This window comes from Panicum hallii, chromosome 4 (genome assembly GCF_002211085.1).
Source record: "Panicum hallii strain FIL2 chromosome 4, PHallii_v3.1, whole genome shotgun sequence".
NCBI classification, from domain to species: domain Eukaryota; kingdom Viridiplantae; phylum Streptophyta; class Magnoliopsida; order Poales; family Poaceae; genus Panicum; species Panicum hallii.
Window position 1 is genome coordinate 20,355,466 of NC_038045.1, and position 22,769 is coordinate 20,378,234.

General features: G+C 50.9%; 2 protein-coding genes across 2 annotated transcripts; one reads left to right on the forward strand and one right to left on the reverse strand.

The window, feature by feature from the left end:
• The first annotated feature begins 4,110 nt into the window (after nucleotides 1-4,110).
• Nucleotides 4,111-15,168, forward strand: LOC112888999 (protein PHOSPHATE STARVATION RESPONSE 2-like). Its single transcript, XM_025955454.1, has 9 exons — nucleotides 4,111-4,267; nucleotides 5,124-5,783; nucleotides 11,873-12,074; nucleotides 12,153-12,229; nucleotides 12,319-12,358; nucleotides 12,466-12,523; nucleotides 13,323-13,392; nucleotides 14,288-14,492; nucleotides 14,583-15,168. Exons 2-9 carry the CDS (start codon nucleotides 5,232-5,234, stop codon nucleotides 14,600-14,602), a joined length of 1,224 nt encoding a protein of 407 aa, XP_025811239.1. The 5' UTR covers nucleotides 4,111-4,267; nucleotides 5,124-5,231; the 3' UTR covers nucleotides 14,603-15,168.
• A 797-nt stretch (nucleotides 15,169-15,965) lies between these two features.
• On the reverse strand, nucleotides 15,966-18,176 carry LOC112890896 (inositol transporter 4-like). Its single transcript, XM_025957768.1, has 3 exons — nucleotides 18,044-18,176; nucleotides 17,723-17,793; nucleotides 15,966-17,617 (listed from the first exon to the last, which is right to left on the reverse strand). The coding sequence occupies exons 1-3, from the start codon at nucleotides 18,174-18,176 to the stop codon at nucleotides 16,088-16,090; spliced, it is 1,734 nt and encodes a 577-aa protein (XP_025813553.1). The 3' UTR covers nucleotides 15,966-16,087.
• Between the last annotated feature and the right edge of the window lie 4,593 nt (nucleotides 18,177-22,769).

Below are 22,769 nucleotides of genomic sequence, written 5' to 3' on the forward strand. Positions count from 1 at the left end.
TGTGACAGCCCGGGGCCCCTTTACACCCTTCGGCTTCCTGCTTCCGCTGCCTCACCTTCGGCTTCTTTGTCTGCTACTTTTGCCGTGACACCTTCTTCCACCACCTGGCACCGCTGGCTTGGTCACCCCGGCCGCGACGTTTTGACTCAGCTCAGCCGTAGTACTGATGCTCCTTGTACTAAGGCTCCTGCTGAGCACCTCTGTCATGCGTGCCAGTTAGGTCGTCATGTTAGACTTCCGTTTTCTTCTTCTTCTTCGCATGCTGCGCATGCTTTTGCTCTGATTCACTGTGTCCTGTGGACATCTCCTGTACTCAGCATGTCTGGTTATAAATATTATCTGGTCATTGTTGATGATTTTTCTCATTACTCTTGGACTTTTCCTTTGCGTGCCAAGTCTGAGACCTTCCCCACCCTCCTCCACTTCTTTGCATGGGTTTCCACTCAGTTCGGCCTCCAAGTTAAGGCCGTCCAGTGTGACAACGGGCAGGAGTTTGATAACTCCACCTCCCGGTCCTCCTTCCTGTCTCGGGATATTCAGCTGCTTATGTCTTGTCCGTATACCTCTCCTCAGAACGGCACCACAGCGGTACGCTGAGCCGGTGCAGGTGTACCGGCATCGTTCGACGCCGACACTGGCGCTGCCTCCTGCTCCAGAGGCTCCTGCGACGCTGACGCCGGAGCCGTCGCCGCCGCCGCCTCCTCCGGCTCCCTCTCGAGCCGAGCCAGAGGTATACCACCCGCCAGTCATCCATCGGGATCCTTGGCATATCCATCCCATGGTGACTCGGCGGATGGCGTCTCAGGCCGCAACTCTCTCCGCCGCCGAGGGAGAGCCGCGGGTCTCTCCGGTAACCTCCTCTGTCCGCGACGCCTTGGCGGATCCTCACTGGCGTCGCACGATGGAAGAGGAGTACGCAGCTCTTCTTGCCAACCAGACGTGGGACCTCGTGCCGCGTCCGTTTGGTTGCAATATGGTGACTGGCAAGTGGATCTGGATGCATAAGCGTCGGGCTGATGGCACATTGGAGCGCTACAAGGCTCGCTGGGTTCTTCGGGGGTTCACTCAGCGGCCTGGTGTGGACTATGATGAGACCTTCAGCCCAGTCGTGAAGCCTGCTATGGTGTGCACAGTCCTCTTGCTGGTGCTCTCGCGCTCTTGGCCTGTGCACCAACTGGACATGAAGAATGCGTTTCTTCACGGCACTCTGTTAGAGACTGTCTACTGCTCTCAGCCAGCGGGATTTGTGGATTCGAGTCGTCCGGATATGGTCCGCCGGCTCAACAATTCTCTCTATGGACTGAAGCAGGCTCCTCGGGCTTGGTACTCTCGGTTCGCCACGTTCTTGCTGACATTGGGGTTCACCGAGGCCAAGTCTGACACGTCTCTCTTTGTCTACCGCCGTGGGGATGAGACTTCCTATCTGCTGCTCTACGCTGATGACATTGTGCTCACAGCCTCTAGTCAGCAGTTGCTTCAGAGTGTCATCTCCTCTCTGCAGCAGGAGTTTGCTATGAAGGATCTCGGTCAGCTCCACCACTTCTTGGGCGTCACTGTTGAGCCTCGCCCATCTGGTCTTCTCATGCACCAGTGTTGAGCCTCGCCCATCTGGTCTTCGCATGCACCAGCGGCAGTACGCACTCAATATCCTGGAGCGGGCTGGGATGACTGATTGCAAGCCCTGCTCCACTCCTGTCGACACTCAGGCGAAGCTGTCCGCTGATCTGGGTGATCCGGTGGCTGATCCTACTGCCTACCGGAGTCTGGCTGGTGCTTTGCAGTACCTCACCTTCACCAGGCCGGACCTCACTTACGCTGTCCAGCAGGTCTGTCTCCATATGCATGATCCCCAGGAGTCACACCTTGCTGCGCTGAAACGTCTCCTCCGCTACGTCCGTGGCACTGTGGACCTCGGCCTGGTACTTCACCGCTCGTCCTCTGTTGAGCTGGTGGTCTACACCGACGCTGACTGGGCTGGCTGCCCGGACACTCGTCGCTCCACTTCCGGCTACGCCATCTTCCTGGGCGGCAACCTGGTTTCCTGGTCGTCCAAGCGGCAGCCGGTTGTCTCTCGCTCCAGTGCCGAGGCGGAGTACCGGGCTGTCGCTAACGGCGTAGCGGAGGCGTCCTGGCTACGACAGCTCTTGGCGGAGCTCCACAGCCCGCTCGCCAAGAGCACGCTCGTCTACTGTGACAACGTCAGCGCCGTGTATTTCTGCGCCGTGTATTTCTCCACCAACCCCGTCCAGCATCAGCGGACGAAGCACGTGGAGATCGACCTACACTTCGTGCGCGACAGAGTCGCAATCGGCGATGTTCGGGTTCTCCATGTCCCGACTACCTCCCAGTTTGCTGACATCTTCACCAAGGGGCTGCCCTCCTTGACCTTCTCGGAGTTTCGATCCAGCCTCAATGTAGCCGGTGGCTAGTTGTGGCTGCGGGGGGGTATTTGCCCTTTGTACTCTATTTGTATTTTCTTGTTGCCCAGTCTTGAACACTGCTGCGCCGGTTGTTCAGACTGCGGGGGGGGGGGTGTTGGAGTATATTGAGCCCATGTGTATAGAGGCCCATAGAGGCCCATATATATAACTACTGTACCCTGTTTAGGGTTTGGAATGGGAAAATCACTGGTCTTCAGTAAGCTCAGCTGCTCAAGCACATTTCGATCGCCCCCATGAGGTCACGTGCCTCTTCCCGGAAACCCCAGTACCGAAAATTGATGCTTGGCATTCACAGAGGAGCTCTGTTATTGATCTAAGCGTTCTACTGAAAAACGTCATATAAGGCAAAAGAGTAATTCTTGAGATGAGATCTAATACATGGACCTCAAAATTAGTCATTTTAGCAAACAGGTTGATATACTTATTATCATTAGCTGCCTTGTAGTAGGTACAACTCTATTATTCATCTAAGTGTACTACTAAAAAACTTAATGTGTACATGTCGTGTAAACATTACACGATGGGTAGGCGTGCGGTTTAGGATATAAATGGTATATTACACGGTACACGGTATTACACGGATTACGCGGCGTGTGCACGGACGAAACGAGCGCTTTACGGCAGGAAAAAAAATCATAAACGTGTGAGTAGCATGCTGTTTAGGGTGACTGTTTAGGAAAAAGAACATATCATTGGTGGGTCTTCTTCAAGATTCAATTTTAATTGACGCAAGGTGTATGCAAAACTGTCCTGTAGGCTTTCTCACTTGAAATTATTTTTTAACTCATCATTATTGTAGTTATTTTTAAGCATATATACATGTTACAACATTTATATTTATCAATGTAGTACAAACCCGTGTAATACCATGTACACGCACGCTACATAGTCCCCACTGAGCGTTTTAGCGTTTACCGTTTACGTGAAGATTGCCTAGAGCACATGCAGACATGCCATATAGGGATTTTTTTTATAAAGTGGCCTAGTAACGCAAGCTTACACGAGGGCTTCAACCGTGAGGAATCAATATCTTTTATGTTTTCTATTTTGTGGAATGTACTATTCATTTGTGGGTTGTAAAGTTTGAGCAGCTCCAATGGACCACTGGCTGATGTAGCATTTTGCAGCAAGTCAAGGAACAAAAAAAAAGCAGAGTTTTTGGGAAAACAAGCTAGAAGTTGTAGAAGCTACAAATTGCAAGGCAACGCAGTGGTGAACCTTGACCACCCATCGTCCAAGTGGCATCGCCGGCGGTGGCCCACCTGGCCGCCGCAACAACTTGCCTCCGCGCGCTCTCCCTCCCCTCCCGCTCCGGTCTGCCTCCTCGGCCCGTCCCAATTGTGGACGCCGAGACGGAACCCAAAAGCGCATCCCCACCCGTCAACCACCCACCGCGCCCGGCCCACTGCACCCCCGCCCACTGCCAGCACGGCCCCACCTCCCCTCCCGCACCGGCCGGCCCACGCTTCGTCCCCTGGACCCGGCCCACTCGCTCTCCCGCCCCACCCAAGTTGACAGAATCATTTTCCCATCGGCGCAGCGAACCGCTCGCCCGCACGCCGCCGCCTCTAGCCCCGCCCACGGCGGCCCCGGCCCCGCGCGAGGCGGGCCCCGCTTGTCGGTGGCGTGCGGGGTGTCCCCCTGGCCGGGTGGGCGCGGCGGTCCACCACGCGAAAGGCCGCCTGCCATTCCCCCCTCACATCTCATCCCTCCCCACCCTCCCCTCTCTCTCTCTCTCTGTGTTGGAGGCCAGGCCAAGGCGAGGGATTCGGTTCGCGAGCTCCTCCTCGTCCTCGTCGATCTCACCACGCGCCGCCGCGGCGGAGGTGAGGCCCTATCTCTCTCTCCGCCCGAGTTCCGCCGGGGCTCGGTTCGGTCCGAGCTCCCCGTCGCCCTCTGCGCGCTTGGTTAGGATCGGGATTAGATTCTGCTTCTGCTGGGTTCCGTCTGGCTGGAATTGGCGCGGGGAGTCTCGGGCTTTGTGTAGCGTGGCTGGGGCGTTGGCGCGTCCACCGTGCTGCGATTAGCTTAGGTTTAGATTGGCGGGTGGATTCCTACGAGGCGCGAAATTAGCCAAGGCAGTATTCCAGCGTGGGCTCGTGGGGGAGTGGAATTTGGAGTGTTCTCCATTACGTGGCGCTTTGAGTAGTATTTTTTAAAAAAGATAGAAAAGAAATTCTCAGTGTTTTTGAGATTGTCCTGGGAGAATTTAGGCGTTGGGCATGTACTTCCAATAGTTGAGATACTAGCATACTTGTTATATTGCCATGACGAAGAATCAGAATCATTGTCGATTGTCGGAGTAAACAACTTATTTGACCATCTAGAATATCAGCCTCTGTGTCGTGGTCTTCCCTTCTACCATGGAAGGACCCAGAACTGGTGTGCGATTGAGAACGTGTAAGGTGTTCACTTATTTTTTTCCCCATAGCCTAAATGGTCCTGTAGTCTGGTTAGTAGGCATATATACACGATACACGCTACACTAGTTGCTGGCCAGCTGTATTTGCCTCAATAGCCATGTACATGTAGGTTGGTTTGACTATTTAGTGTTTACCTTCTATGGAAACACTCCAGAGGTGGATTGACGAAATTTGATTCATCAGTTTCTTGTTTATCCTTCAAGTTTATGAGATCAAGGATTTCTTGTTGTGACAAAAAAATGGTTTTACTTTATTGCAGATGCAATAATCCTAGGCGAGGAGCATATTCAGAAGTCAAGACAGAAAGGGCATTATACGCTGGAGGAACATTGCATTGGTGGTAGCTGAGGTTTGTGCACATTTGTAGATGGAGAGATTAAGCACCAACAAGCTCTACACTTCTGGAGTTCCTGTAACTGTGCCAACATCTCTGCCTTCTATACCGGCATCTCTGGAAGAGAGCTTCCTGAGGCTTCCGGATGCACCTCATCAAACCGCTGTTGCTCCTATCCGCAGCCAGTTTCACTCGAGTACTGGATCTGTCGGGCCTTTGTGTTCGCCCCCGGCTGTAAGGTTCTCTTCGGTTTCAAACCCTGAGCAATACTCCAATCCCAGTCCTTACAATTCCCAAGCACCAACTACTGCAAGTTCTTCAACATTGAGTTATGGATCACAGTATGGAGGCTTTGGACCATCCTTAACTGATTTTCCTAGTGATGTTGAACCAGCCTGGTGTTCTGATCCAGTTGAGAGCATTCTTGGATACTCTGGTGATGTCCCTGGTGGGAATAATTTGACTGGGAGCACTTCTATTGAAGCTTCAGATGATCTTACTAAGCAAACTGAATGGTGGACTGAACTTATGAATGATGATTGGAAGGACATTGTTGATAACCCTGCTTCTGCAGAAACTCAACAGGTGAACATGGAACGCGAACTCTCATTTGTGCTAATCCTTACCTAACTGAATAGTTGGTTCATTGAGTTTTGGTCCTTGTCAGCTAGTTGATGATGGACCAATAAGTCTGCAATCATACTGTTGATGTTCTATAAGTCGTATTGTTATCCAGAACAGATGCTTTGCAATCTTATTGCCTGCCATTCTTTTTTGTTTATATTCTATATGTGATACATAAATTAGTGTACTTGGAAGTCTTAGAAAGCTTGTTTACTAATCCATATCAATTCAAGGATAGTGGTGATATTTGTAAATTTGAAACAGCTTCACCTCAAGTGATCTGCAAGCCAAATAGTTTCTGTATATTTTTACATTTTACTACACTTTGACTAAGAAAGGATTATTGTAGAGAAACACCGCACGCCCTAATCAGGGGGGGGGGGGGGGTTGACCTTCATTATATAGCCTAATAGGCTAGGGTTACAATATACAAGGCCAATGGGCCGCATGCCCAATATGGGCTGTCACAATTATATTCTAACACCCTCCCTCAGTCTAAGCGGGAGTGTCACGAACACAAAGACTGGACCTAAAGTCAGTGAACAACTGTGCAGGTAACCCTTTGGTCATAATGTCCGCGAACTGATGAGACGATGGGACATGAAGCACCCGGACCTGTCCCAAAGCAACCTTCTCACGGACGAAGTGAATATCTATCTCAATGTGCTTCGTGCGACGATGATGAACTGGGTTGGCGGTCATATAGACAGCACTGACGTTGTCGCAGTAGACGATCGTCGCCGAAGAAATGGGTGCATGGAGCTCCTGGAGCAACTGACGAAGCCAACAAGTCTCAGCCATAGCGTGCGCAACAGCACGATACTCAGCCTCCGCACTTGAACGAGAGACCGTAGTCTGTCGTTTGGAGGACCAGGAGACTAAGTTGTCGCCGAGGAAGACACAGTACCCTGAAGTAGAGCGCCGAGAGTCTGGACAACCTGCCCAATCGGCATCAGAGTAGGCAGTCAAGCTGGTGATGCTGCCTGTGCTGATGTGAAGTCCGGTGGAGAGAGTGCCCTTGACATACCGCAGGACGCGCTTGAGCATCGCAAGATGAGGCTCTCACGGGTCATGCATGAAGAGGCACACCTGCTGAACTGCATAGGCGAGGTCCGGACGAGTCAGTGTGAGGTACTGTAGAGCTCCGGCGAGGCTGCCGTACTGAGTGGCATCTGCCACCGGGGTGCCGTCCGTAGCTGACAGCTTGGCATGAGTGTCTACAGGAGTCGCCGTAGAGTGATACTCAGCCATGCCGGCGCGCTGGAGCAGATCCGCAGCATACTGATGCTGGGAGAGGAAGAGGCCGTCAGAGGAACGCGTGACAGAGATCCCGAGGAAGTGGTGAAGATCCCCGAGATCTGTCATGGCGAACTCGGAATGAAGGAGCTCGATGATGTGACGAAGGAGCCTGGTCGACGAGGCTGTCAGAATGATGTCGTCGACGTAGAGCAGCAAGTAGGTGACGTCGGCGCCCTCTTTGTAAACAAAGAGGGACGTGTCGGAGGTCGACGCACTGAAGCCAGACTACTGCTGGACGAAGCCGGAGAAGCGTTGGTGCCATGCCCGGGGCGCCTGCTTGAGCCCATACAAGGACTTTTGCAGGAGACAGACGTGGTTAGGAGCGGCTGGGTCGACGAAGCCGGGCGGCTGCTGACAGTAGACCGTCTCGTTCAGATGGCCGTGAAGAAAGGCGTTCTTCACGTCCAGCTAATGGATCGGCCAGGAGCGAGAAGCGGCGATGCTGAGGACGACCCGGATGGTGGCCGGTTTGACAACCGGGCTGAACGTCTCGTCGTAGTCGATGCCGTACCGCTGCGAAAAGCCACGAACGACCCACCTGGCCTTATGGCGAGCCAGGGAGCCGTCAGCACGATACTTGTGCTTGAAGACCCACTTGCCGGTGATGACGTTGGCATGAGGCGGGCGAGGAACGAGACGCCAGGTGCCATTGTCAACGAGCGCCTTGTATTCTTCAGTCATCGCCGCGCGCCAATTCGCATCGGCGAGCGCGGCGCGAGTGTTGCCTGGCAATGGCGACGCCAGGCTGGAGGCTGCCGCAGTGAAGCCGTACCGCTGCATGGGCGGCGGCAAGGAGCCCGTCCGGGAACGAGTCTCCCGCGCAGGAGGCTCTGGAGACCGGGCCGCTGTCGCCTGCGGTGCTGGAGCCGAGAGCACCACTGCCGGCGGCTCCGGGGCCTGTGGAACCTCCGGCTGCTGCTGTGGAGCTGGGGCTAGAGCGGACGACGGCTGTAGTGAAGACCAAACCGCTGCCGGGGCCTGGCGTCAGGAGTCGGGGCGCCGGTACCGGCACCGGGTGGTGCAGGACCTGACAGCACAGGTGCAGCCTGCCGGGGCACCTGGGGCAGCGGGTAGGCAGCACCATGCCACAGGATGGCCGGGTCCAGCCCGACAGGGTCGCCGGCATCGTCCGAGGTAGATGAAGCCGGCACGACTGAGGCCCGCGTGTGCCGAGCGTCTGAGGTAGACGGGGCAGGCGCGGGGAGTATGTCCTGTAACAAAAAATCAAACGAATCCGGTCGGGGCTTGGAAGCCGCAAACGGAAAGTGAGTCTCATCAAAAACAACGTGGTGAGAGATGATGATCTTGCGAGTGGAAAGATCAAGACACCGGTAGCCCTTCTGGGAAGGAGGGTAACCGAGGAAGACACGCTGCTGAGTGAGGAGACAGTTTGTGGGGAGTCGTGGCACTGATGTTTGGATAGCACAGGCAACCAAAAACTCGAAGGAGTGAGTAATCTGGCATCTTGCGATAAAGAAGATGATAGGGAATACCGTTATGAATGGACGATGAAGGCCGCCGGTTGATAAGAAACACAGCGGTGGAAAGCGCTTTGACCCAGTAAGAGGGAGGCATGGCGGCATGAATCAGAAGTGTCCGAACAGCATTGTTCAGTGTGCGAAGCATCCGCTCAGCTTTGCCATTCTGGGCGGATGTGTAGGGGCACGAGGTGCGAAGAAGGATGCCGCGGCCAGCCAGGAAGGTAGCAGTGGCATTGTTAAGGAACTCCGTGCCATTATCTGCCTAAAAACAGCGCACAGTATAGCTGAATTGTGTGTGAGCGTAAGCAATAAACTGAACAATATGCTCATGAACTTCAGATTTTTGGCGTAGAGGAAACGTCCAACAATAATGTGTAAAATCATCAACTAACACAAGATAATATTTATAGCCAGAAATACTCAAAACTGGAGAGGTCCAGACATCACAATGGACGAGTTCAAATGGTGCTGAGGTACTAGATGCTGAACTAGCAAAAGGCAGCTTAGCGTGTTTGCCTAGTTGGCAAGCATGACAAATGTGGCGAGCTGCTTTATTACACTGAATAGCTGAAAGTTTATTTAGAGTCTGGATGACGACTGGTGCTGGATGACCAAGGCGGGAATGCCACAGCTCCGGGGAGACAATGGCGACATGGCAGCGAGGAGGCATGCGATGTGGAATGGTGTAGAGATCCCCATTGCTATTGCACCGAAGAAGGACCGTCTTGGTTTGGAGATCCTTAACAGAAAAACCAAAGGCGTCAAACTCAATGGAACAGTTATTGTCACGAGTAAGCTGTCGAACAGATAACAAGTTACGAGTAAGCTGAGGAGCGACAAGAACATTATCAAGATGAAAGGGAAGATCAGCTATTTGTAAAAGAGATGTGCCACGACCGAAAATAGGAATGGGTTGCCCATTACCGACCGTAATGGAGGACGGTGGTGACGGGAGACGAGAAAGAAGTATACCGTCGTTGGAGGACATGTGGGATGTCGCTCCGCTGTCCATTACCCAGGGAGAAGACTCCTGAACCGCCAACTGGTTGAGGGCAGCGATCAGGCCGGCCGGGTTCCAGCCTGGAGGACCACCCGCGGCGGAGAACTGCGTTGGCGCAAAGGCAGTGTGTGCCTGCTGTGGAGGCGGTGCGGGTGGCGTCCACTGCTGCTGCTGAGGAGGCCACTGGCCGCCCGGGGGAGCCCACTGACCGGTCCAAGGGTTGTAACAGACCCAAGGACCAGCCGGCGGGGGAGCCTGTCGTCCGCCGCCTTGCTGCTGGTTGCGCCGACCGCCGCCGTTGCCACTGCTGCTGCCACCATTGCCACCGCGACCGCCCTTGCCCTTGCCCCCCTTGCCCTTGCTACCGCCCCCACTGTTGGAGGTGGACCGGCAGGATGGCAACGTGCAGGAGGAGGCGGTGGAGGCGACGAGGGTGGAGGCCGAAACCTCCTTGTGCTCGGTGCCGAGGCGGAGTTCCTTGACACGGAGCATGTTGGTGGCAGACTTAAAGTCGGGGAGCGGCGAGGTGTTCGCGATGATGTCGGCAGTGGTGGCGAAAAGGGAGTTGAGGCCGCGCAGAAGGTTGAGCACGAGCTGCGCGGGGGAGATGTGGTGGCCGACCTCCCGGAGCGCATCAGCGGTGCGCTTCATCTGCTGGGCGTAGGCGTCGACGGAGAGGTCGCCCTGGGACAGGTTGTGGAACTCCTGCTCGAGGACGACGGCGCGGGACTCCTGGTTTGCCTGAAACAGCGCCTCGATGGAGACGTACAGCGCGCGGGCATCCTGATCGGGCTCCATGGCGAGGTCGAGGACAGGGTCTTCAACGGAGCCGTACATCCAGCCGCGAACGCAGGCGTCGGGCTGAGACCACGAGGGGTCAGCCGGGCGCGCGGCCGCCGTGCCGTCGATGTGGCCGAGCAGTCTGTACTTGCCGCAGAGGGCGGTGAAGAAGGCCTTCCACTTGGAGTAGTTGGGACGCTCAAGGCTGAGGTTGATCGGGACGTGCTGCTTCACGTTGACGGAGGCGTAGGCGGCGAAGAAGGGTGGAGCAACGCCGTCCCCAAAAGCGCCGGCGGTTCCGGAGCCCAGGACGCCGGACGTGGCCGAGGAAGTCGTGGAGGACGTCATGGCGCAGTCAATCGGACGGGGGAAGGCGGCTTCCTGGCGGGGGCGGCGCGGCTTCCTGGTGGAGAGGCGGCGTGGCTCCCTGGCGGCGGCGGCGCGCGACCAAGATGGCAGCGCGCGACCTGAAGCGGCGCGGCCGGGCGGCGACCTGAAGCGGCGCGGAGCAAGACGCGCGGCAGCGCGGTAAGGCGCGACGCGGTCGTAGCAGGCGGACGGGAAGGGCGATGCTGCTACCGGACGGCGGCCAGGCGGTGCGGTGGCGTGCGACGAGGGGGGAGGGCGCACGGGCAGAGGAGAAGCGAGCGGAAGGAAGGGATCGGTAATTAGGGATGATACCATGTAGAGAAACACCGCACGCCCTAATCGGGGGGGGGGGTGACCTTCATTATATAGCCTAATAGGCTAGGGTTACAATATACAAGGCCAATGGGCCGCATGCCCAATATGGGCTGTCACAATTATATTCTAACAATTATTAATTGGGGTGTCTTTATACCGACTTGTTGTTTGACATCTAGAGTGTCCTCAGATGCTAGATTATGGATATGGCAGTATGCATCACAAGTTGAAATGGTGTCAGGAGCTGCCTGATATTTTTCTTGGTTGCTTTTAAGTTATAACCTAGCAACAAGCATAATGACTAAGCTGCATCTAGTGTGCAGCTGAATCATCTCAAGTGATCTCAGACAGACTTGGCTATGATGCACTAGTGGCTTTAGCTTCATTTTTGTACAATCTCCTATTTAGGAGTTTTGTAAGAAAATGAAGCATGCTCCAGGTTTTCTGGGTTGAACTATTGTGTTTGCAAATGACAAGAACACAAATGGCCAAGTTGCTTTGCTTGTACTTTTTCCTGCGTTGGGGTTCAATTTTAGCAATGCAACATGCAGAATTTTGTATGAATTTATTCAAGTTGAGTTCAGTGATTTTTAGAAATTCATATTGAAGTTGAAATCAGGCATAATTTTCTCATTTTGTGCAACATTCAATTTCCGGTGAAAGCGTCAATCTTGTCTTGGCTAGTTCACTTTTCTTTGCTAATCTAAACTGCACTATGCTCTTTGTTTATAAATCTTTATGCGAATTTATTCAGCTCTATATGTTTTACTTGGGGTTGGGCATTGCTTAATTTATGCTTCACATAGGTTGGACCACCTGCACAATTATCCGTCTCAGTTCAGCAATCAGCTACCCAACAAACAGTTTCATCTCAATCTGGAGAACCTTTGGCAGTTGTGGCACCCTCACCCAGTGCTGGTTCCAATACTGCCAAGGCACGCATGAGATGGACTCCTGAACTTCATGAGCGCTTCGTAGATGCTGTCAATCAACTTGGTGGCAGTGAAAGTGCGTATTGTTTGAAGACAACTACTATCTACCGTGATTGAATATTTTCATTATGACATTACTCTTAAACTATTGCAGAAGCAACTCCTAAGGGCGTGCTGAAGCTGATGAAGGCAGACAATTTGACCATTTATCATGTAAAAAGTCACCTTCAGGTCTGATAGCTAGCCCTACTGCGGGTTATTACTGAAAATAGGAAAATAAAATATCATCTATCTGATTTTGATGTAACTTAATTTTTCAGAAGTACAGAACAGCTCGATACAGACCAGAATTATCTGAAGGTCTGACATGTTCCTCTTGCCATGTGTTCTGTTTCTTTGTATTTCTTGCTGCAATTTCTTCAAGAGTTTTACCATGTTCAGCGATTTGAAATTTTTCAAATTTTCAGGGTCTTCCGAAAAGAAGGTAGCATCAAAAGAAGATATACCATCTATTGATCTGAAAGGGTAAGCGTGTAACTCGCATGAAACTCATTTAGTTTGTTTTGATGCTATTGATGTCAATACAGTGTGAAAACTGTACAGCTTGTGTTTTACTTCATATGAAATGCCTGATCTGGAAGCCTGCATATTGTCACAATCATATTTTCAGCAAAAATATGAATGATAGCACCGACATTTATTGTTTGCAGGAACAAAAGTACAAATAGTTAATAGGTAAATTATCATTCACAGATGACATTTTGTCTGTACATCAACCTGGTTAAGTCGCAACCATTTTCAACACTGTTTCCGAGCTGTATGTAAACAGATTTTCATGGACTTCATATTCCTGCTCCCTAGTGAATCTAAGTTCTATATCTAGTTTCACACATTTTACCTTGGATTGGATGTGTTCTATGTTTGTCCGACACATAACTGCATCTGATGAATATTGCAGTCACTGCAGTGTCCACAACAATAACAGTTTTTTGCCCTTTATTCCAACGGCTAGTCTCTTTTCTTGTTTATTGTTTTTACCTTTTAGTCATGGAATAGTTTGCAATTTTAGCCAAGTTGTATGGCCATCCTAAATTACTTAGTTATGGGGTTCTGAACTTCAGTTCTTCTGTTGTGCTACAAGAGTTGCTTCTGATAAACAGTTGCAGCATCCTCTGTAATTATGGTTGTTTGACATTTGTTTTGTTGCAATTGCCATTATTTTTAGATGGGAACCTGTTAACATTCTAGCCAAGTTATATGAAATTCAAAATTACTTAGTTCTTGTTAGGGTTTCCTGAGAATTAGTTCTTTTATTGTACTGCAGGAGTTTTGATCTCACTGAAGCACTTCGTCTCCAGTTGGAACTTCAAAAGCGACTTCATGAACAGCTTGAGGTATTATTATACTTGCTCTTCTAATGCTTTTGATTTTGATGTCTGAAGGAGTGAGGGTCAGCAGGGTCTAAAATCTGTGTAATTCAGAGTTGGTGGTACATGCAGTTACTGTATTGTACCATTCTTTTTCTTTGCAACTTGATCTTGTAACTCAATGATGCCTGATTATGAATTCAACTTTCACATGCAAAACTATTCTCCCATCAGCCTGCTACAGTTTTAATTTACTTCTATTTTTGAAGTCATATTGGTAATAGTAATGCTATCTTTAAAAACAATACTTTTTGTTTTCAAGGGCTTTCATGAGCGGTAGGAGAGGATTTACCCCCTCGTCTAACATGGTCGAATGTTTTAATTTACTTCTATTTTTGAAGTCATATTGGTAATAGTAATGCTATCTTTAAAAACAATACTTTTTGTGCAATAAACTGTTATTTAGCCAAGTCTTGGAAGTACATATGTACATAGTAACATGTTAGAGTGGTGAGGAAATTTAACCTCCATTTTCTTTATGGTTTGCATCTTTTTCTAGGCAAAACTAGTATGGTAGTAGTGGGTTCATTGGGCAAAAAGCCTTAAGCAGTAAGCACTATATGGCAATGAGTTTTACAATTTTACACTTTTAAAAATATGCTAGGTTTAGCTATGCTGCCTTGTGCATCCCTGTTGGTAACCACTAACCACTTCAGTTTCAAATTTGAGCTAGCAAACAGTCCGTTGTTCCGGTGGGAGTAGTTCTGATGAACTTGAACAACATACAGTAAATTTGTACAATAGCCTTGTGCAGTCTTATTGCTTTTATGTTCCTGGAAAATGACTAGTAACCATGTCCACGACATACTGTGTCTTGCTGAATTTTACCCTCATGTTTCCTCTATCATTACCTGGACTGCAGATTCAAAGAAGTTTGCAGTTAAGAATTGAGGAACAAGGGAAATGCCTTCAAATGATGCTGGAGCAGCAGTGTATACCAGGTACAGAAAAGGCGACTGATGCTTCAACCTCAGCAGAAGGATCGAAGTTATCTTCTGAGATTCCAGAACCTGCTGCTGTGAAGGAAGTTCCAGAAACCAGTCAAAATGGACTAACCAAGCAAACAGGTATGCACATCTAAGAAAGGCTTCTGCTTACGGTGATACCGATTTTATGATGAGGCACAGATAACTGATGGTTCCAGCCTTTTGTTTCAGAATCAGGTGATACCCAATGAAGTTGCAAGCAGGTTCTCCCCAACCTGACCATGAAATGGGTTTGATGTTGTGACTGGTTGTTTGCAAGCTTAAGTCAAGTCGTTTTTTGTCCTCTCGAGGGAACAGATATAAACAACTTTGCAAAGCCTGGCCAAGTGCGTGTAACTAGGCGTTAGTTGTACAGTACCCACCATCACGGTTCCGATGAATCCCCGTGTTACGTGGATAATGTAGGGTTCAGAAGACAGCGCAAGCACAATTGTCAGGAATTTGACATTCTTGCCTTTTCTCCTTTGTTAGGGATCCGGTAGGATCTGCTAGGCATTTGATTATGGGCTAATCCAAGTATTTACAATAATCTTCAGCACCTCTCTTGTTTAGAACATAGCATGGTACCCAAATATGATCGAGGATGTATTACCTTTGTACGAGAAACATGGACCGCACTTCGGTTCAGTCTCCATATCTTCTGTTGGATGATCGCTGTGGTGGAGAATTGTGCTCGTGGATGATAGCAGAGCATTTGGGGTGAACTGTTCGAATATGGACAAACATGGCTACATCAATATTAGTTGCATCTTTCCTACTACTGGATGTGAAACCCAGAATCTATTGTGAATGCATTATATGGATAGTATTGGATATAGATGCATACCAAAAATGAACCCAGTGATTTCTATGGAATTTGAAATCATGAACATGTCGCAGTACGATCTCTTTGAGGCATGAGCAGTCACTGCGTGCCTCGTGAAGGCAGTGTGGATGGCATCGGTGTCATTATCAGGTGATACGGTAGGTTTTAGCACCATAACCTTCATGTGCAAATAAACTGTAGCTTCAATATAAACTAATTTTAATAATGTATAAGAAAAAAAAGTTATGTACTGACGGGCTACCAAACACTTAATTTTTTTGTAAACTATCTACTCACCATCACAAAGCACAAATATGAGCGATTAAAATTCATGTGTTGAAAGTAAACTAAGGGTGTGTTCGTTTCCTAGGTTCTAAAGTTTAGAGGTGTCACGTTAAAGAGAATCTTATCATTTAGAAGTATTAAATAAAGTCTAATTACAAAACTAATTGCAGAACCCCAGGGCTAATTCACGAGACGAATCTAATGAGGTATATTAGTAATGAGGTATATTAGTCCATGATTAGCGGATGGTTACTGTAGCATCACTGTGGCAAATTATGGATTAATTAGGCTCATTAAATTTGTCTCACGAATTAGCACCCATCTGTGCAAAAAGTTTTATAAACAGATTTTATTTAATACTTATAAATAGCAAGATTCTCTTTGATGTGACGGATCTAAACTTTAGAGGGGAGGAAACGAACACACCCTAAGCAACTCAGCATGAACATTTGGATTCTCTCCTCTTTGCTTAACCAAAATGACCATCAAATCACCTCAAAAACTATGACCTATATATTGTCCAAAATGTCTAACCGGATTACTTTACGCCCTAGTTATAGCTACTGTGGTCAAGAAGAGCGCTAGCCTATGCCTTGGGGTCGAACTTCTTCCACGCCTTGTAGTCCTTGCTCCCCAGCATCTGCTCCACCTCCTCGAACTGCAGCCCCTTCGTCTCCGGCACCAGCAGGAAGAGCAGCAGGAACGACGCCGCCGACACGCCGCAGAAGAGCAGGAAGGTGCCCGCCGTGCCCAGCGCCTGCGTCAGGCTCAGGAACGTCTGCGTGACGAGTAGGTTGGACGTCCAGTTGGCCACCGCCGCGATGCCGCCGCAGATGCCCCGGAACCGGAGCGGGTACACCTCGGAGTTGATGAGCCACGGCACGCTGCCCATGCCCGGCGAGTAGGACACGATGTACGCGCCCAGCGCCACCAGGGCCAGCCACCCGAAGGAGCTCGGGCAGCCGCGGGTGTACCACTCGCGCCGCCCGGCGGCGGCGCCGCGGCACGCGCGCCGCGCCTCGTCCGACGCCGCGAGGCACGCGCCGGGGAGGAGCTTGTCTGTGTCGGCGCAGAAGCCGCACTCGGAGGCGGCCCGGAGGCACTGGGTGCAGGTCCACCCCGCCCCGGCGGCGGTGGAGGCGACGGCGAACTCCGGGCACGTGGCGTTGGCGCCGAACAGCGCCGTCCCGGCCGGGCTGACGTCCGGCGAGTGGCTGTCGACGGCAAAGAAGACGCCGCTGAGCATGGCGAGGCACGCGACGATGCCGGCGAGGCTGAGCAGCATCAGCCTCCGGCGCCCCGCCTTGTCGACGAAGAACATGCTCACCACGGACCCGGCGGCGTTGAGCCCCGAGGTGACGAGAGACAGCGCCAGCGCCGTGCTGTTGGACGCGAACCCGGCGAGCTGCACGATGGTCGGGCTGTAGTACATGACGGTGTTGATGCCCACCAGCTGCTGCGCCACCTGGCAGAGCACGCCGGCGGTGAGCCCGCGCCGGACCACCACGCTGCCGAACGCCTTCCGGAGCGTGCCGGCCAGGCCCGCGCCGCCGAGGGACCGCTCCTGGGCCATGTCGGACTCCACCGACACCCGGAGCGCCTCGATCTCCGCCTCCACCTCGTCGGGCGGGTACACCTTCCGCATGATCTCCTCGGCCTCGCCCTTCCGGTCCTTCCTATAGAGCCACCGCGGCGACTCCGGCAGCGCGAGCATGAGCAGGAACTGGAGGAGCGCCGGCACACCGGCGACGCCGAGCATCCACCGCCACGTCCCGCTCACCTTGGTGAAGGCGAGGTTGATGAGGTAGGAGAGGAACTGCCCCGCCGTGATGAGCAGGCCGTTGGTGCTGACCAGCGCGCCACGGATCCTCGCCGGGGAGGCCTCGGATATGTAGAGCGGCGACGTCATGGAGGCCATCCCGACGCCGAGGCCCACCAGGACCCTGCCCACGATGATGACCGCGGGCGCCGGCGCGAAGCACATGACCATGGAGCCGGCCAGGAAGAGCAGGTCGGCGATCAGGATCGACGGCCGCCGCCCGAACCGGTCGTTCATCCAGCCACCCGCGCCCGCGCCGACGATCGCCCCCGCGACCGCCATGCTCACGATCGTCTCCTGTTGCAGCATCCCACGGTTAGCTTCCCCTCTCGAGGTTGTTGATTTGTTCGTGGCTGCTGGTGAACCGCGAGGAATTGAAAGAGCAAGAATCGAAGCAAGAACCTGCAGCACGGTGCTCTTCTCGACCTCCTCGAAATCGTCTCGAATGTACAAGAGAGCTCCTGATATGACGCCTGCGTAGAGAAGAAATCAGGACGAAATGGATTAGACTAGTTGCATTGAACATTAGAGGCAGATGAAATGGGTCCTTCTGTCTGAAAGAAATCAACTGATCAACTCTGCTCATCATTCCAAAAACTAATTAAGTTGTGCACACATTTTAGTTAAGACATCATGACCTCTGACCAATTCCTAGCATAACAATGCGTTTAGCATCAATTTCTGACCTCCTGGAGCACAAGCAAGTTGAGAGTTTAGACGGACCTGTGTCGTAGCCGAAGAGGAGGCCACCGATGCCGGCCGAGAAGGCGAGGCGCAGTATGAAGGGCTGCTTTGATGTCAGGTAGAGCAAGTCCCTGAACTCGTTGCTCTCTGCTTTGTGGATACCACCTTCCATGCCGCACGGATTAAAATCCTGAAAATTGTAGCAAGCGACACGAAGAACATAGTAGTTTAGGGAGGTGCCTGAATTTTGGAGTTTTTCTTCAGGCCATGTATGGTACATGTTACTCCCTCTGTTCAGAAACGTAAGACGTATTTTAACTAGAGAACAATCAAATTTTACAAACTTTGATCAATATTGGTTAAACTGTATGTATATTTAGTGTATAAACTTTGCACATATATATTTGCACTCAAAGTGGTTTTGAAATTATATTGAGTTTTTTTAGCAATTTACAATATATTATAAGAGAAATTAAGGATCAAATCTACTTTGTAAGACCTTTTTTAGTCAAGATATATCTAATATTTCTGAATTGAGGGAGCATATGTTGATCCAACTGTTTGTATTTTATTTCATATTGTTCAATCGTCTTCTACCTTTCCTACCGTCTTTCTCTCGCAGCAGCAACGATGGTTTTTCTTCGTCCCCACGAGTTCAGTGCCACCCTCATTCTCCCATCGTCACCAGGATTCGCTACCACCCACCGCAGCTGCACTAACCTCATACCACTATACCATTGTCACTCCCGGCATCTCTAGCGGCCATCTTGCGCATGCCCGCGGCCGGTGGTGTTCCCACCACCTCGCTGTCGTCCCGCTGCTTGCCCACCTCCTTCACCACTCCGCCTTTAGTTGGTATGGTTACCAGTTGTACAATGTTGAAAGTGAAAGAAACTAGCAAGTTGTAAGCAAGCATGGAGAGAGAGGTAATAAGTAAGAGAGAGAGAGAGATTAATGTTTATTCGTTATGGGCTGTCCACGTGCATGTACCTTTTCCTATGGACTATTATATGGATTGGTTGCACAATGTATTTATACAGGTTTGAGCAATTGTTAATTTTCTGTGGACTACTTTTCAGTCCCGTTATGATCACCCTAAGATAGGTAACCACGATGCTCTAGCCCTATGACACAAAACCATGGATATTCACAAGCTGCCAAGATTTGGACATCAAATTAGATTATACTTAGAAAATAATTTCTTCTGAATAGGTAAAAATGGAATGGATCATTTAAATACAAAATATTAGCGAATTGAATTCCTTTTTCTAATTTTTTTATCAACAGTGTCAGATACTTTGCAGGACTAACGAAGTGTGAACAAGTTGGTAATGGCACAACAGCAAGGATATGGTTCTCCCTAGGATGCATATGGGTCGGCTCCGGCTCAGGTTAGTCATGTGTCTTTACACTTGAGAAAATTTTAAAATAATTAAGTTGATCTTCCTATCATGCGCCTGATGAAAAATTATGGACCATTATTAATTGTGGAACGGGGAAATCCTCACCTCTCAAACTCGACCAGGTGCTTGTTTCCTGCCGGAACAGCGACCCCCTTGGTCGCCAGCTTATGCAATACTCTCGCGCGACGATGGCAGCCGCAATGGCGCGCCGGCGGCTGATCGCCCGTCGGAGATTCCCAGCTCTGTTGCGTCGTCGAGGATGGACCGGGAATATTCAACGCGAGAGGCATCAGGAACGAGTGTTGTCGCCGGCCGGTCTCCTGCCACTACAACTGGCCTTAGCCGAGAGGATCGGTCCATCAGCCGCGTGTCAAGTTTGCCAAATTTAGGACGACCGAGATCCTATTTCCGGGGATTAATCTGCATACGTGGAGAGCTTTGTTAGCAGACTTCTTAGGCTTAGGACCGTACTGACGTGTGTCGAGTCTAGAGGTTCCACGTTCTACGATCTGCCTAGAACACACTGCTAGAGAGCCGCTTGGCTCAGATCCAGTTCTGATACTTTTGTTGGAAAAAACACTTATTGACACAGGGTTAAGTACCACAGGTACCCCAAAGTATAGCCCTCGGAAGCCTAAGCACAGATTAGCCGGTCGCTATCAAGCGGCTCGACCCGTCGGGACGGGAGCACGGTCGGCACCGGTCCATCACTAGGAAAAGCCGCAAAGACCACAACACTCTAGGCATGTGGCGCCTTCCCGATTCACTACGTATCTGTGGGGTCAGGAAACCCGAGACGACTCCGGGAAGGAGCCTGATCTCAAGATCTCTCAAGGAAGGTGTGAGGAAGCATTAATTACGCCATATTCGACAGCATGTGCATGTGCGCCCCCTTGCCCGACAGCCGGGGTAGGGGCGCTGCCTACGGATAGGAGGACCGGCGGGTACACCCCTGGTCAGCCGGGCCATCATGACCCCGCGGCCGGCGCTCACGCCGGCCACGCCCCTCTCTATCAGCTCGACGAGACGGCGTAGGGCGAGGCGGGCATGCCGAGCTAGCGGGCCCCCTCGGACCAACAGCAACGGTGAGAGGCGCCCGACCTCCCGACCACCGCGAGGGAGGTTGGCCTGCTAACCAAACACGAGGCGAGGCCCGCCCCCGGCGCATTAGGAGGGGCATGCCGCAAGTATGGCGGCACCATCCCCTACCATGGGGGAGGTGATCGAGACCAAGGATATGTCAGGTGCAGCAGGACCGGGCGGACCGGACTTGGCTTCAAGAAGTGGCGGGGCACGTTCGACCAAGGGCCCCAAACAGGATATGTGTAGGATAGCCGACCTTCCTCCCAGGATGTCAACCCCGAGGGGCGAGGCACCCCTCTCTCACGCATTGTAGCCCAACCCACCAAGAATATAAGGCGGAGCTGGGCCTTCTTACATCGCGTTCAGTTCGAGCTAGACGGTGAAAAGTTTTATAAACAATAGCACGAACTCTCGTTCTTTTTCGCAAGAGGCTGAAGAAGCTGAATCACACACACGCCGCTTGCAAGCATCCCGTTGTAAGCACCCAGCATTCAAACGTAAGGAACACAAAGAACAACCCCACACTGGACATAGGGCATTCGCCCGAACCAGTCTAAATTCTTGCCTTCGATTGTTATCCATCAAGCAACAAAGCCTAGCCGGCGATCGAAACACCGACACTTATATTCCTGATACTTTGGTGTGCCAGCAATCTGAAAAGTGTCCATCTCACATATTGCTTTGGTTGAGATATATGGTTTACTAGCTAAGTGGTTAGAACCAAGGTTCTAAATAGCGGGCTATCTTGGTTCTAAATAGCGGGCTATAGAATTTAGCAGTAGCAATCCAAAATCCCGCTATAGCGCGCTAAATGCTGCTAAATCCCGTTGCGGCGACCCTCTCCAGGCGCTATAGCGCCGCTATAGCCTCGCTATTTAGAACACTAAACTAGAAAGTGATAGCTTAGGCCGATATTACTTGACGTTGTGACCACGTAGGTTCAAACCATGTCACAGAGTGGGATATGACCGCCGGTCAAAAACATCAGCAACAAAAGATGCCCAAACTTTCTGTGCAACTCACTCAAACTCATTGTGGTCTAACCGATCACGCATCATGGTCTAACCACCGCCCAAAAGTGTTATGCCTCTTATGTACATGGTTGAACCACAAAGCACATGGTAACACTGTAGCCTTTTCCTAAGAGCATTGTAGGACTCAATTGAATCCAGAGATTGGCAACAAAGTGATTTAAAGTTTTCTATCTGTTGGGGATCATTACCTCCGGAATGGACTGTCGGAGGTTACGGGTGAGTCGAGGTATCAAAAAGCTCTTGGTGTGTAACCTTCAGTTTAAGGTTATGTGCGACTTGCGAGATGAGACAACATGAAAACTTATGGCAATAACCTTCGATATAAGGGCTATAGCAAAAATAACCGTACTTATGTGTGTCCAGAGGTTCCACGTTCTACGACCTACCTAGTACACAATAAGGTAGCATTTGGTTGGAGAGCGACATAGGATGGAGTGGTTCCATCCCTATTTTTTAGAAAGGAATGGTTTCTATATAGAGGTGTTTGGTTGGAGGTACGGAGCGGTTCCATTTTATATTTGGTTGAAAGGATAGGATAACAAACTTTTTTTATCCGTCAGCATCTGTTTGCGGGTTCCCCATGTCGGCCAAGTCATCTTCCCCTCTCACGCGCTTGCATCGTGCCACCGCCCACTGCCCATCCTCCGCGCCCGATCCGCCAGCATGCCGCCGCCATCGAGGCCCTCCACCACTAGTCCACCACACCGCCATCGCCGAGGCCCTCCGCCCCTGGCCGCCGTCGCGGCGGAGGCATTCCTCCCCGGTCTGCCGCGCGCGTGCCGGGTGAGCTTCACGTCACTGGCACGGCAGCGGGCTCGGACAAGCTCCCGGCCGGTCCAAGTGGTGGGGCTCCATTGTAGTTTTCCTCGTTGTGCGTATAAATTTTGTTTCCAATTTTTCTCTATAACTTTTGTTCTGCAATTTTTTTTCCTTCCAAAGTTTTTCTCCAACATTTTTTATTCTTTGGAATCTTAATCATAATTTTTTGTACCATAATTTTGTTTCCGAATTTTACCCCTTTTTGAAAAGTTTTCCATAACTTCTATTATTGAATTTTTTCTTTGCAATGTGGAAATATTTTTTTTCTTTGGTAGGGTGCATGGATAAGAGGTATACATCAGAACAGCTGACGTGAGCTGGCACCTGGCGGGGCGGAGCCAAAAGAAGAATGTGGTGGGGCCATCATTCACGCTGAAGCAAACGAACGGAAAGATTATCTGGTCGGAAATCACGGAGCCTAATTTA